Genomic DNA, 15,584 nt, shown 5'->3' with positions numbered 1-15,584 from the left:
CCTTGCTGGGCTTTAATTATATGTGTGTGCTCTATATCTGACATGCATGTATGGTTAGTATCTCTACATTGTACTAGCTTTTATTATTGTAAGATGGAATAAATTACATAAAAAAGATACAAATATGTTGGTAGAATAAAAATTTATTTGACAAATTGATCGATCAATACTAAATACACGCACTGGTATCAGGTTAAAATTAACTGACAGAGATAAAAATGAATAATTATCCCATTAGCACCTTAGGGCTGGATGGCCGTGGCCATTTTTAGACTATTATTGATCTCCGAAAGAAGAAGAGCTTTGTATATAGCTATAGGAAGATATGGAAAATCTCAAAGCTAAATTATACAGAATTTTTCTTTACTTAATGATAGTTTATAGCTAAAATAATCATATCTAATAATTAAAAGTAGATCTCATGGGTACTTTGTTGACCATCCAGCCTCCTTAAGAGGGCTCGATGGTCACGTGGCCTTTTTTAGGCTATATTCATCTCCTAATAAGAAGAGTTCCATATAAAGACTTAGGAAAATGCTAAAATTTTAAAGCTTATAGTTATGTATTTGAAATTTTTTGTACAAAATTAATGTATATAGCTTGAGACGTCATTTTTAAAAATTTAGGTAAATCTGATGGTTAATTTATTGACCACCCAGCCTCCTTAAGATAATTAGTGATTAGTAATATGATAGAGCTGAAAATATTCCTGCATTTCATGTAAAACAATTCAAATATCGTGGTACATGTAATCACAAGTGATGTACATACAGTTTACCCAAGAATCCATACCTAAGATCAAAAAATAATTATTGTTCTCTTAATTAGTTACCATGGTTACAGAAAACAAGCCAATTTGCAAGTATAGTAACGAATAATCACCCTTCATCTTGTCCAATGATTACTGGTATATGAAACACAAATATATGTATACATGCATGTACATAGGTCTATATTTTGCAAGAAGCTTATAAATATGTTGAGCAGAATACAATGTTGAATTCATTGACACAAAATTAAAATTGTCATTTGATTACAGGACGATTTTCTTGTCATTATAGAACATGTGTCACACGACTGATACAATGCATGAACTTTAATTATGACTAGTTAAACTGACTGCTTCGAAACTGGATACTGCGTTACCATAAACTCTGACTATTATGACTATATATAGTGATAACTGTCCACTTGTTATCAGGGGAGGAGCCCATCTGGGTGGGTACATGTAGGCACCATTAGGCAGGGGTGGTTGGATACAGTGGTGTAAATGGCACCTCAGCTGTGGGCTGCAACCTGGCAAAGGATTAAGTTACAAATTAGTAGAATACTTATATATATATACAAATGTATGTACATGCATGTAGCTATTTGCAGATATGAATCATAACAATTTATCTGCCGAGTTTCATTATTATAAATAAAAGTAATAAAGATACGCTGTAGTACAGAAACATGTTCCTATATAGTTAACGCAGTACTGGCAACAATCAACTCACCAACTTTATGTCATTTTATATACAGAGGCAAAATAAACTCATTCCAATTTTCAAAAAATTGACCATCCATGAAAATTGGCTATCATGAGTTTAAACTACTGTATACAGAGCTATTTTCCTCCCATGTCATTTTTGCCCCTGTACACTTGCAAACAGTTTCGCCCCGTCTGGAATTCGACCTTGACACAGTTGTGTATAAAGAGAGATAATTTGAGGCATATGAATTCACCCAGTCTTAAATTCGCCCATTGGAAGCAAGGGTGAAAGGGGCGAAAATAAAACGGGGGCGAATATTTCCCTGTATACAGTATTCCAAATTTAAAATATCCATGTAGCTGTTAAGTAAGGCTAGGTGGTCAACAACTAACCAATCAGATCTACCTTCAACGTTAAAAATATACGTTATTGTAGATATACTGTAAACAAACTGTTATTCACAAAAGCCTGATTGTCCCGATTATTTCTTGCCACGGACCAGTATTTTCCATTTAGATGTAATGTAATAAAAAATTGGGTGTGGATGAGGCTAAGTCATGAAAATTTGTTCCCGCAAAATAGATCATGTCATGTAAATCGCAAAATATAGTCATCACATATAATAGTTGGTTTACAATAAACTCTCATATAGTGAAGAAAAATTCCATATACATGTACCTGAGCTTTAAAATTGGTGTGTTTTCCCATATCTTTAAACAGAATTCTTCATATTATGGAGATTTAAATAGTCCAAAAATGGCCATGACCACCTAGCCCCCTTTAGATTAACATACATGTCTTGTACCCACCAGTTCTGCTTGCTGTAGGTGGTGTTCTTTTGATCAAACAGGTGGAAGGTGTAGATTTGCCGAGACTTGTTTGACTTATTGGGTTCACTCTTGTGAACCACTTCTCCGTGAATGACCACCATGCTGCCTGAACATGAACAAAATACAAAGGAGAGGAAGGAATTAGATAAGGCACATACTAGGAAGAAAAGGAAATGATGATTTTCAAACAGAGAGCAGATGACAGCTAGATCGCAAACAAACATGAGGATTGACAATTAATTCAAACTTAAAAAATAGTCATGTATAGAGGAAAGTCAAATTTTGGGGGTTTTTAAAAGAAAGAAGACCTTTTTTGACAGGAACTGGGATGAATTTGCTGTTGTCATATTGGACAGGTGGCGCTGTGAACATGGTCAGGGGCTGACCCTCTGATTTGTCTGGATTACGGATCATCTGCCTGCCTCCATTCAGACCATCTACATTAATAATATAATTGAAATGATAATTTTTTTGTGTGTTACCATGTATTATCACAGTGAATTACCTGTAATTCATTAATTAAATTTTGTGGCAATTTCAATTTTGGGGTATGGGGTGATCACAAAATTTAGACATATGTATGACCTGAGTTTGATTGGTCTTCACATGTGTTACATGTAAGTTGTAGAAGAAGTGTTAGAATGCATGGATAAAATAAATTATGGTAATCTGCAATATACATGCAGTCTTTATTTAAAGCAACAAAACACCAATCTGATTGTATACTGTTGTACGTAACAAATGTAATAGTCTATAATAGCTATAACATTCTGTATGGAGACTATATAAAGACAGTGCTTTCTTTTGAAATATACCAAGTGGCTTGCACAGGAACCCAACATACACACCTTTATGAGAGCCAGGCATAAACCAGAGGCAGCCATTTTCTAATGTGGCATCCTCCAGGGCTATCCACAGTCCATACAGTTTCATTGGTGTGGTGTTCAGGAATGTGGCATCTTGATGGGGAACCACTGAAACACAACAGCAACCTTAAAATGTCTTGCTACACAAATACTGTTGAACTTGAGCTTCTTGTCAAATGTAAAATGTTTTTAACATTTTTGAAACACCCCAAAAGATCTATCTGTGCAACATCACGGTAACCTTAGCAATTCAGGTAGTTCATAATGAAAATAAAACATTTTGGAAGTTGCATGTTCATCATATAATGTAAATGTGTATTATTATTAGCATTTTTGGTGGAAATCTGCTTCTCCTAAATCAAGGACTTTACTAAATGCTATTGATTTTATAGTATAGAGGATAGACATATATAAATAGATATCATTCGTTGTTCACAAAATAAGCTGGGGAGCACCTATGGTGTTGATCAACTTACAGTATGCCAAGCTACAGAGGTATTGATACAATACAGGTTCTAGCCTTAATTTTGATTGAGGGCAGAACTTTGCAATCATTTCAGAATAGGATGATTGTACCTACCCTCTCCACCAATTCCTGGTTGCTGAAAACAAGTAGAAACAATAGCCAGGTGAAGTTTGAAGACATTTTCTCTGCAAAATTCATAAATTTATGGAGTAGTTTCAAGTTGAGCTTACTGTACCTTAAATATGTACATGCTTTGACAAATGACTGGGTCTTCCAACTTCAAACTCTTAGCTACTTCCTATGGAATAAAACAGGTCATATTTTAGGGCTTCCATATATAATTGTTAATGAAAGAAATGTTTACTGCTGGATAGTTACAAAATATCATTGAAGAAGAAGAAGAAGAAGAAGAAGATTGATGATGATGATGATGATGATGATGATGATGATGATGATGATGATGATGATGATGATGATGATGATGATGATGATGATGAAGATGATGATGATGTTGAAAAGTTAATTCATTTAAAAATATTAAAAATGTATTTTATTTTTGACTTTATCTAACATTTTTATTTTATATGTACATGTACTGTACTGACATACCTTAACTTTGTTATCGAAAGTGACTTTTCGGAAAGCAGGATTAAGAACATGAAGAGCTGTTGAGACAAACAAAATGATATACTAGAGCTTAAGTGATCTCATTGGTGATTTTTTTACCAACTCATTCTGATGTCCTTGGCATACCAGTAATACCAGTAAATCTGCTCGAAGGTCTTATCTTTTATCTGGAATCCCGGTAAACCAAAAAATTGGGCACTTTTACAAATAACAGTAAAAAAATTAAATAGCATTGATGAGCTTTGTTGAGCATAGCTGATAAGTGTAACTTCGTAGACCCTTACTGACAAATCTGCCCACTCTTCAGAATAAACAAGTACATGAAACACAATTACAGGAAAGTGCTTGAAAAGACCAATTATCTTGTCCAAATTATTATAATAGCTTTTAAGACTTACAGTTTTGAATCTGACTTTATTGTAAGCATGAATTCATCATAAGCATGTTTCACTATAACAATGTTTCGCTGTTTTATTGATTTGTTGTTGACCAAATTGATATCAGAGGAATTGTTTGCTTTGTTATCTTAATGCCTTCAAGCATCAGGCTAACTTGATTTATCCCCCCTTAATTCTGTAATTTTTTTACATTTAAAATTTCATGAAGAATTATCTTATAGATTAAAATGAAATGAGATGTCAGAGAATTATACAGACTACAGAGTACTTACCATGCCCGATTTTGTTTAAAGATTTGTGCTTGTCCACAATCAGATTGCCTACAAAATCAGTGGCAGTGTTTGTCAGGTTCATGTCTGATGTACGAAAATCGTACTGTAGATTCTTAATTAAACGCGAGGAATAAATTTCCGCATGAAATCGCAAGAAGCAATCCTCGCAGATTTTAAAATCTCGCTTTTATTTTTCAGACAAGTTTTGAACTAAAGGAAATTATAACAAAAAAATTGGTGATCCTGATTTTATGTTCTCGCGATTTGATACAAAACTGTGGAATTGCGGATTTAAGTACTCGCGTAAAATAAGGAATTTACAGAATGATGGCAATATAAAATTATTACTAGTACATGATTTCTGATATCGAACAATCAAATCTTATGGTGAATCTAACTATAGAAAAACAAAAACAAATACATGTATTGTACTAGATACATTCGTCATAATTGATCCTGTTATACTGGAAAGAAAATACTGCCTACTTAATACACATACGTGTACTGGTTCAACTAAACTTGCGACAGCACACCAGCCGATATGTTACCTTCTTTGTCTTTTGCTCCGTCTTCAAAGAAGAATCTGATTTTGTCCCCACTGGTCATGAAGTAGTCATCTGATGTCTGTAAGGTGAACATTCAAATACAACAAACAATCATTTAATGTCTACTACATTAGAAAAACTCTGTATTCATGTCTAGATCTCTCCTAGGACGAACAATTAAACGTTAGTTATCTAAAGTCAGGATTACAATATGACAAAGTATGGATATATTCTGTGTTTTTCCATTAAATTTTGTGATCTTTAAATGCCTCTAAATGCAAAAACTAATTACTGCATATGAATTTACATGTAATTTACATAAGTAATTCCAAAACAGTGATTCCTATGTTATCGGTTAAAAAAAGTTGTCAAAGGACCATGTTTTACAATTATTCAACTAAAAAGTTGATTTTATTGTTAAAAGCAAAATTTTTAAGAGTTATTTTTTATGGATTACATTTTCATGCTCATCGATCTTAACTCAACAGTCTAAACAAAAATCATCTTGATTCAACTCTCCTGGCTTCTTTCAAAAAAATGTAAGAAAAAAATTTCGCTAGCTGCTATTTGATAAAATTTTTAACAAAAGACAAGTTTGCAGTGAGTAATAGGTTCTTGGCAAATCTTGCAAACACTCGAAAAAAAAGTTGTTTAACAGAATTCTCCATAAGAAAAGAAAAAAAGGATGGCATAATCCTTTGCATAGGAATATTTTCATACAGAAGTTCTGCATATCATACCCGCTTCATCTCCAGAGTTGTGAAGACAGTGTTGTGTTCCTCTGGCTTCATGTCGGTCACAAGATTGTGACAGGCTGACATCAGCTGGTCACAATCGTCTGCAGAGAGGAAATCCTCCACCAACAAATAGCCATCCTTCTCAAACTGAAAAAACCCAAACAATCAAGGTACTGAGAGTACTGAAACAATTAAGTATATCCTGGACACAATCCTCTCACCAAGAAAAAATCCCCAACCAACAGATGACCATCCTTCTTAAGAGGGAGTTAAAACGATTTGAGTTCAAAATTTTATTTATAAAATGGTTTACTTGTCCATTTTAAATGACTGACAAAAATTTGAATGTTAGAAATCAAGTTATAAGAAAGACACAGAGGTATGTAAACAAGCTTGAAACTTATATTTGTTTACTTACAATGTAAAGTAAGGAATTACCATTTCTTTGAAAAAATGACTCATGGTACACAAGATCAAACGATTGAAACTCATACCAACAAAACACATATGTAAAAATTAACAAATCGAGCGTTGTTTACAAAAAACAGAATTTCAAACTCTGTACTTTATGCTTGTAACTTTACCCTCAGACCCTAAAAGATTTTTTTTCTGGTGATTGATAACTTTGCACGAAAGATAAGTGAAGTCTCTCTGTCTTCTGAGTTCATGATCATGTAAATCTAGCTCATTGGTGAAAGAATGATAGTAAACTAACTTGAAGGACATTTTAACTGCATATATTAACCCTGTAGTGATTGATATTACCTTCAAAGGTTAAAAATATGGGTGATAAAACAACAATTACAATCAAAGGACTGAGGTACTGAAAGCTGGGCTCTTTTGGTGTGTCTTTATGCATATTGTGTAGTAAAGACTGAAATCTCTTTCTCTCTCATGCTTTTAATGTCGGCAAAGCATCAGAGAGCGACCAAATTTTGTAAGCGGCTATAAACAAAAATATGTCTGTCTAGTAGTAAAAAGTTCAAGAGTTGCTGCCTTGAATTTTGCAACAAGCGTTATATATTCAATCCCCATTTCTTCAAGGCGCAGCAAAGTAGTTTGTGGTAATTCATGCACATTGTACGTGTCCAAAATGCAGTCTTGTTTTTCAAACATGTTATTAATAAGAAAACTAAAAAAGATAGACAATTCTCTCGAAATTAAAAAAAAAGAAACAAAATGCCCACACTCTTGACTAAATGTGGCTCTTTGTGTAACTATTTGGTATAGCGAAAGCTTTTACTTTGACGCTGTTTGGTTTTTTGTTTACTTTTGAAGTTGTGCTATAGTAACATTGGTGATTTGCCTGCCTACAGCCAGGGCCGCGTTTTACAAAAGAACTTACAAAATATGACAACAATTAAAAATGCACATAATGCAAAATTTATTTAGAATTTTAAATTAATGCCAGAAAAAAATACCTACAAATATTGAAACTGTTTGACAGGAATGTTAACGTAACAATTCCATTTGTTGAGATTCATTTTGTGAGACTTAAAAGATTTACGACTTAGTCGCTAGTTCTTTAGTTAAACGCACCCCAGGACTCTGCTTTCAGCAGATGTTCATTACTTTTTAATCCTGTTATATTACAGTTAGCTGATAACTTGTTATTAATTAATAACTGCCAAAGAAATGTTCAAATCATAAATTAATGGAATTGGGATATTTATTTCATTTTTATCCATTCTTTTCATCTTCCCACATCAAGTGTTTTTGATTCTCTCTTCTATTGAACTGATTAAAGTTTTTTTTTGAAAAGTACAAACCTGATTACTGGTAGTAATGAAAAACGAGTCATTTTAAGTTAATGTATTCATCATATTTGAGTCCATTTGGGTTTGTTTGGGTCCATTCAGGTAAGAAAAAAATCAAACTGGATGAGTGGTAATTCCTGTTCTGGATTGAATGCCATTTATATTGTAGTAAGATTAGCTTCAAAAAGTCTTTTCTTAAACAATTTCTAGAATATGCATACACATACACTTAAATAAAAGCTTGATGGAATATATTAGTACAACTTTTCTGTTTAGCCACACACCATTTTTTATGCATGAATTCCTTTTAAGGTAATATGGGACACTTCACTGTTGTGACATACTACTGTGGAATCATTTTTATTCGTGCTGGTCACTGTTCATGGGTAGCCAAGACTGAAACCGGCCAAATGGTTATATAGACGAAAAACAGAATATAAAAAGTTTACAGACGAACAGACGACGGACAATTTTCACTTTCACAATCGATCCAGGTGAGCTTAAAAGTTTAACCTATATCTATAGTATGACCGATTAACAGACTATATGCAGATATGTCAGAATAAATAGGTTTTCAGTTATACGCTTTGCAACAATGTCAACTCAAAAACATGATCTTACAGAACTCGAATTCAATCAATTATGAATATTTGGTTGAAATGGTCCACGTGCTATGTATCCAAGATTTACACGCCTACTTATACGCACCTTCGATATTTGTTCTGTAGAGAGCGCCATGTTTGTTTACCAGCATTGGACCAGCATATACGAAACCACAGTTAGGTCATAAAAGATTTTTTTCGATTTATTACGGAAGCCCGTTCGAGCCTATAAAATTATTTTCCGTTAGAACACATTTGCTTAACTCGTTTTGTGTATCTAGTTCAATTTTAAAATTCATGAGAAGTATTTTTAGTACAAGGTTACTATTTTCATTTCAATATAAACATCTTTGGTACAAGTTAACTATTTACTTCTGGTCAAGCACTGACTTCCCGTCAGCCTAACTGACCAGTGCTTTCCCATCAAAGCGTCTATCCTTTTCCATCCTGTTTGATAAGTGCCTCAGTAAGCCTTTTTATAGTATTTACTGCTTTAATTTGTCAGTATTGGATCGTATTTTTGAAGTATAAATACAGATGAAATTATACGGACAAGATTTTTTTTTTTTGAAATCTTACCTTTAGAAATGTAGTAAAGATAACCAGGGGAGTGAATCATTTTGTTCATATCAACCTCTCCAGCCAGTTTACTGACTTTCTTTTCTTTGCTGATGAAGAAGGAAGAACAGCGATGGTGACTGAAACATTTCAAGACTCATCGTCTCGGGGAGATGTCGATATATTCCGCCAGCGGTCGACTGCGCAATAACTTGTCGTCTGCTTTGGACAGACGACGAAAAACTACTCCTTTGAAGAAATATCCTTGTGAAGTAAAGAAAAGACAAAAAATGAGGTAGATTGAGAAATATGAAAATGCTGGAATCATTTAAAATTCGTTCACATTTGTACCACAATTAGGACCCAAAAGAGGTTTTTGAGTTCATCTCCAGTGGCATATCTCAACTTTTACGTATACTCATTTGCACAAGAAATAATTACTCAATAAAATGCTTTCTTTGGTGATTCATTCGGGATATGAAGGTAGCGACATTGCTGAAAAAATACGCATTTTACAAAAGAACTTACGACAAAGTCGTAAATATTTACAGTCTCGTAAAATGGTTTAAGAGAACAAAATTGACATAAAACCATTTGTTAACAAATATTTCAATTCCCATAATTATATTTTCCAGCCATAAGAATCAATCATTGATTATTTGGTGATTAATTAGCAATCATTAATTTTGTCGTAAGTCGTAAGTCCTTTTGTAAAACACTGCCAAGGAACGAAATTTTAACTATTACAGGGTGTACAAAATTATCAACAGTTTCACTAACCAGCAGTTGATCAATCATATATCTATCAACTCTTGTTATAAGATGACCAAAAGCTAAGAACACTTTCTCATCCATTCAGCAGTCGCTAAATATTCTATTTAGTTATATTTTTAATCATTAGGAGTTTCTCTAAGTTCACAGCGACGTCACATTTCGATCGACAGCTTAGAGACGGTGTAATGAAGAATAATGACCCCCGTAGAATAATGACCGGGGGTCATTTTCGACGTAGAATAATGACCCCCCTTGCTGAAGAATAATTGTATTTTTCTGAAGAAAAAACCCAGGGGTTATTTTTTTCATGTTAAACATGAAGGAAAATGACCCCCGAAGAAAATGACCCCCACTGTAAACAAGAATAGTAATTGGTTACCGCGTATTCAAGAATTTTAATAGACTGTATTCTGTAAAGAGTACCTGACTATAGTAAATTTTAATAGATAATAAACACTGATCGATTATAATAAGAAGAGATTGTTTCTAAAAGCGTTGATAAGGGGGTTGGGCTCATATTAGGGGTTTATATCCCCCTTGATTTTGATCACACGATCTTTACTGCATCCAAAGTTGTCAATGCTCATATAAACTATTGATGCATTAATCATCTTGATATTGATAAAAGTATTTCGATGATAAAGTAAAATAAATTTTCTTTTCGAGTACTCTCAGTACTTTAACGATTAATATTTTTCTTATTGGCCGTTAACTTTTACTGAGTAATGGCTGCTGTCAGTGCCTGCTAACTTCAGCTTGGTTATAATGCCTAACAGTGGAGTAAACTTTTCATAATTTTGGTTTCATCATTAATTCTGGGCGATGCACTTGCATACCCAGCAGTTTGTAGTACGTTATCGTAAACGTAATCGTTAGATGACAACCATACCCCGATGCAATACGTCAGTATCTTGTTATAACGGAAGGATTTTTATTTCCTAAGATATACTCCTTCTTTCACTTTAAGTTTATATTTGAATATGAATTATAATTTCTGGTACTTTATGTAAACTGCAGTAAAATTACGATATTGTAAAGACTATTACACAAATGATAAAAAAAAATACTGAAAAACTTAAATCTATAAGGGGGTCATTATTCTACAGGGGTTAGTTTTCTTCATGTAGAGTGTGCTCTATGGTTTCATGGCATATCCGATTTTTGTTTCAAAGAGGCATATTTTTAAAAATTAAACCTCGAAAAAAACCTCCGACATCATTAAAAGCAAGCTGTGCAATAATGTATGAATCAGCGATGTACAGGTAATTAAGTTTGTTCCAAGCGCCACGATTTATATGGATGCTATTAAAATGATTTTAAATAACAATCAAGAGCAAAGTAACTCAATTTAAACGTTTTCGAAGAGACATAATTAGATTTATTAATTAAGCTCCGAAGAATTACACTCATGTATATTTAAAAGACGCTATCAAATAGAAATCAAATTGTTCCGTTAACATCAAGATACATAAAGTGATCTACCTAACTGTATGCGCGGATCTAGAAACAGATGATGTATTAAATTTCAACAAAGTTTCACCAATGAATTTTAAATATAAAGTTCCTATCGCGAATTTTCCGTGAAGTTGCGGTTAGCCCGGTAGCATGCCAATCGGCTTTCTACTAAAAATACTACCCAACTTTCACGAACGTATCTTGTATTTGATTTGTATTCTAGACTGTAAATTGTAATGTAAAAGTTCTTAAAATCCATATGGTGAATTCAGGGGAAAGCTCAATTCGTTACACTCGCTCAAGTTTACGCTGAATAAAAACTCCAAAACGAAACAAAAGTTCAACAAGTTGTATTTAAGTTGATGAAATAACGGTACATGGTATTCCAATGAAAACCGATTCTCGGAGTTCCGAGATAACAACTTGATAACGTGCAGAGATTCCAGCACGGACAGTCCGATATAATTCTTTGTACAAAATCGACACTAACGTGCGGAAATCCAGCACAGCTAGCCCGATATCACACACACTCCACTAACGTGCGGGGTTCCAGCACAGTTAGCCCAACATATCACTTTATGCTAACGTGCGGGGTTCCAGCACAGCTAGCCCAACCGTTCTCTTCCAGATCTTAAAACATTCTCTCTTACAATTATTTTTTTTGACAGGCATTGCTTTTTTATGACAAAGGGATAGTAATGGCATGCCAGAAAAGTAAACATTCACACATATAGCTGTTACGATAATTTCACACTTCTATTGTCCAACAATTATTTAATTTGCCTGGAGATTAACTTAAGAAGATATCAAAGACTAGCGTCAAGAGGATTAAGATTTTTGTCAAATGAAAGCATCTCCGTTTGTTTGGTTATTTCCTCTTTTTTTTGTTACAAACTCAATTGCGTAATTAATCTGAGAGAAAAAAAATTAAACTTAAGTTCTAATAGCAGCCTGTAAATTTTAAATCGTTAACCTGTTATATTAAAAGTTTAAAATCAAAGATTTTTAAACTTATCTATAACAATCTCTCTCACAGCCTTAATGAACTCTGTCCCAGAGTTCTTCTATGACACAAAATTTAACCCTTAAAAACAATGCAAACATACATATTTGACAAAAATTCACAATACAAGTTAATTCAAAGCCATTTAGCGTCTATTAAATTGCTCTGTAAGGCAGCACAGTTCGATTGTTTTGGTAACAGGGTCTGTAATATAATTAACTGTCCATTCAGGTCTTTAATATTTCTCTCAGTTCTCTCAGTTTTGAATTTTCTTTAATTATTTCGTCCACGGTGTTTGCACGGGTTTCCACTACATCACCTGGACACGGAGTGGTGGTGGTCAATTCCGAATCCGCATGGGAAGCTTGCGTTGGATTTCCTTCCGAATGCGTCGTTATGATGGTAACGTTAGTAGCGGGCGGAGACACAGAGTCCGGAGATCCCTGGAATTTCTTATCCAAAAACTGCTGCATTCGATTCCTGTCCCGTAATTTCTGTTTTTCGGACTTCTTGCTGATGGACGGTCGCACTTGTTGGTTCATCATGACGTTAGAGTTTCTATCACTCGCTCTGTTGAGAGGACGGGGAACAATTCGATTCTCACACCAATTTTCACCTATGAATTTTAAATGTAAAGTTCCTATCGCGAATTTTCCGTGAAGTTGCGGTTAGCCCGGTAGCATGCCAATCGGCTTTCTACTAAAAATACTACCCAACTTTCACGAACGTATCTTGTATTTGATTTGTATTCTAGACTGTAAATTGTAATGTAAAAGTTCTTAAAATCCATATGGTGAATTCAGGGGAAAGCTCAATTCGTTACACTCGCTCAAGTTTACGCTGAATAAAAACTCCAAAACGAAACAAAAGTTCAACAAGTTGTATTTAAGTTGATGAAATAACGGTACATGGTATTCCAATGAAAACCGATTCTCGGAGTTCCGAGATAACAACTTGATAACGTGCAGAGATTCCAGCACGGACAGTCCGATATAATTCTTTGTACAAAATCGACACTAACGTGCGGAAATCCAGCACAGCTAGCCCGATATCACACACACTCCACTAACGTGCGGGGTTCCAGCACAGTTAGCCCAACATATCACTTTATGCTAACGTGCGGGGTTCCAGCACAGCTAGCCCAACCGTTCTCTTCCAGATCTTAAAACATTCTCTCTTACAATTATTTTTTTTGACAGGCATTGCTTTTTTATGACAAAGGGATAGTAATGGCATGCCAGAAAAGTAAACATTCACACATATAGCTGTTACGATAATTTCACACTTCTATTGTCCAACAATTATTTAATTTGCCTGGAGATTAACTTAAGAAGATATCAAAGACTAGCGTCAAGAGGATTAACATTTTTGTCAAATGAAAGCATCTCCGTTTGTTTGGTTATTTCCTCTTTTTTTTGTTACAAACTCAATTGCGTAATTAATCTGAGAGAAAAAAAAATTAAACTTAAGTTCTAATAGCAGCCTGTAAATTTTAAATCGTTAACCTTCTGTTTTTAGATTGTTATAGATAAGTTTAAAAATCTTTGATTTTAAACTTTTAATATAACAAAAGTACAATCATTTTATTGAAATTTATTTTACTTTTAAAATTAAACACGTACTCTACTAAAAATTCATTCATCACACATCACACACAGATATATCACACATCGATGTATCAAGAACAGAGAAACTCTCTCTCTCTCTCTCTCTCTCTCTCTCTCTCTCTCTCTCTCTCTCTCTCTTTCTCTCTCTCCCTCTCTCTGGTGAATTCAAAACATACGACATGTACACTGTCACAATGAACGCGGTATTCTCGTTTAACCAGACGCTCGGCTGTCTCCGTAAATCTCCGACGAGCAGAGAGTCTCTCTTGCTAGTAGAAGATTAACGGAGACAATAGAGTGTCTGTCTAAACGAGACTAGACTGAGTTAAATATTGCTTGGATCCATACAATTTTCCAGAAATATTTCCATTACTGATACATACTTTGATGGCGTTAATTCAGTCTTTAAATATTGCACAACATGATTCATGTGGGGTTTTTTCCCCGGAATTCTTAAAATTGTCGGAAAAGCCCGAAAATTCTTATAATAAAGATGTGCGTAATTTAAATACGAATAAGAAATTACTTGTCATGCGATTATTACATGTCGTTGATTTTAAGATAAATAATAATCGATAAAATTAACTCCCTTCAGTACTTCAATATTTTGGTTAGATTAATCTCCTCCGAAATGGTGCCTCCGTCTATCAGTACTTTCAGTACTTTGATTATAGAGGAATCGTAGAATCAGTGGATCGGTATATAAAGTTCCTTCCGTGATTTTGTCTTAAAGTTTTTGACTTAATCTTCATAAGACACTTTAAACGTTTAGCTAAACTTCCTTCCATGATCTTGTCTTAAGGTTTTTAACTTCATCTTTATCAGACATTTTAACATTTAGATAGAGTTCCTTCCATGATCTTGTCTAAAAATTTACGACATCATCTTTATTAGACATTTTAAACATTTAGATATAGTTCCTTCCGTGGTCTTATCTTAAAATTTTCGACTTCCTCCTTATCAGACGATTTAAACATTTAGATAGAGTTTCTTCCGTGATCTTATCTTAAAATTTTTGACTTCATCTTTATCGGACACTTTAAATGTTTTGTCCAGACATCATTTATTTGAACAAAGAGAGAGAGAGAGAGAGAGAGAGAGAGAGAGAGAGAGAGAGAGAGAGAGAGAGAGAGAGAGAGAGAGAGAGATTTCATTTGTAATTCACTAAATAATATGTTATCGTTTAAAGTTGTGCAAATTGTAATAGAATCCAACAAAGCAGTTTCAGTCCACGTACTACACCTGTCAATCAAATCAGCCCGCGAGCAGCACCACGTGCTCTTTCCGTGATGAAGTTTTTCAAGTCCGAAGAAAATAGAAATATGTTTTACAATAAAGTATTTTAGAGTGTTTTTAATGTATAATATGATTCTTACACGCTCTATGTGTGAAAGTTGATTTGTTTATATTCTACGTTGTTTAAGCAGAAAACTACACGTGTAAAATGTTTTTAACATCTTTCAAGTCCAGTCCAGCCATTCCCATTTCCATTTCTTTTTCATCTAATGATATTTTTAAACTGAAATTGCTTGCAGAGAGTCGAGGACCCCCTCCTCCTTTTCCCTTACCTTCTTCGAGTTCATTGTTCATGCATTTAAAATTAAGACTTGTT

The 15,584-nt window shown here is 34.0% G+C and overlaps 1 protein-coding gene across 1 annotated transcript; it reads right to left on the bottom strand.

Annotated features, from left to right (window-relative positions):
* Positions 1 to 127: 127 nt before the first annotated feature.
* On the bottom strand, positions 128 to 8,795 carry LOC128193183 (phytanoyl-CoA dioxygenase domain-containing protein 1-like). Its single transcript, XM_052866509.1, has 11 exons — positions 8,682 to 8,795; positions 6,220 to 6,363; positions 5,483 to 5,558; positions 4,935 to 4,982; positions 4,247 to 4,302; positions 3,873 to 3,935; positions 3,752 to 3,773; positions 3,154 to 3,279; positions 2,614 to 2,742; positions 2,285 to 2,411; positions 128 to 1,296 (listed from the first exon to the last, which is right to left on the bottom strand). The coding sequence occupies exons 1-11, from the start codon at positions 8,709 to 8,711 to the stop codon at positions 1,239 to 1,241; spliced, it is 879 nt and encodes a 292-aa protein (XP_052722469.1). The 5' UTR covers positions 8,712 to 8,795; the 3' UTR covers positions 128 to 1,238.
* Positions 8,796 to 15,584: the final 6,789 nt, after the last annotated feature.

This window comes from Crassostrea angulata, chromosome 7, assembly GCF_025612915.1.
Source record: "Crassostrea angulata isolate pt1a10 chromosome 7, ASM2561291v2, whole genome shotgun sequence".
Lineage (NCBI taxonomy): Eukaryota > Metazoa > Mollusca > Bivalvia > Ostreida > Ostreidae > Magallana > Magallana angulata.
This window is presented reverse-complemented; position numbering and strand designations above follow the sequence as displayed.

What these genes read in the sequence shown, in the direction of transcription:
- LOC128193183 (XM_052866509.1), bottom strand. Translation starts at nt 8,711, where the DNA reads ATGGCGCTCTCTACAGAACAAATATCGAAG. An exon ending in TTTAAACAAAATCGGGCATG is followed by an intron (nt 4,303 to 4,934) that starts GTAAGTACTCTG and finishes TTGTCTCAACAG; the next exon opens with CTCTTCATGTTCTTAATCCT. An exon ending in ACCAGGAATTGGTGGAGAGG is followed by an intron (nt 3,280 to 3,751) that starts GTAGGTACAATC and finishes GTTGTGTTTCAG; the next exon opens with TGGTTCCCCATCAAGATGCC.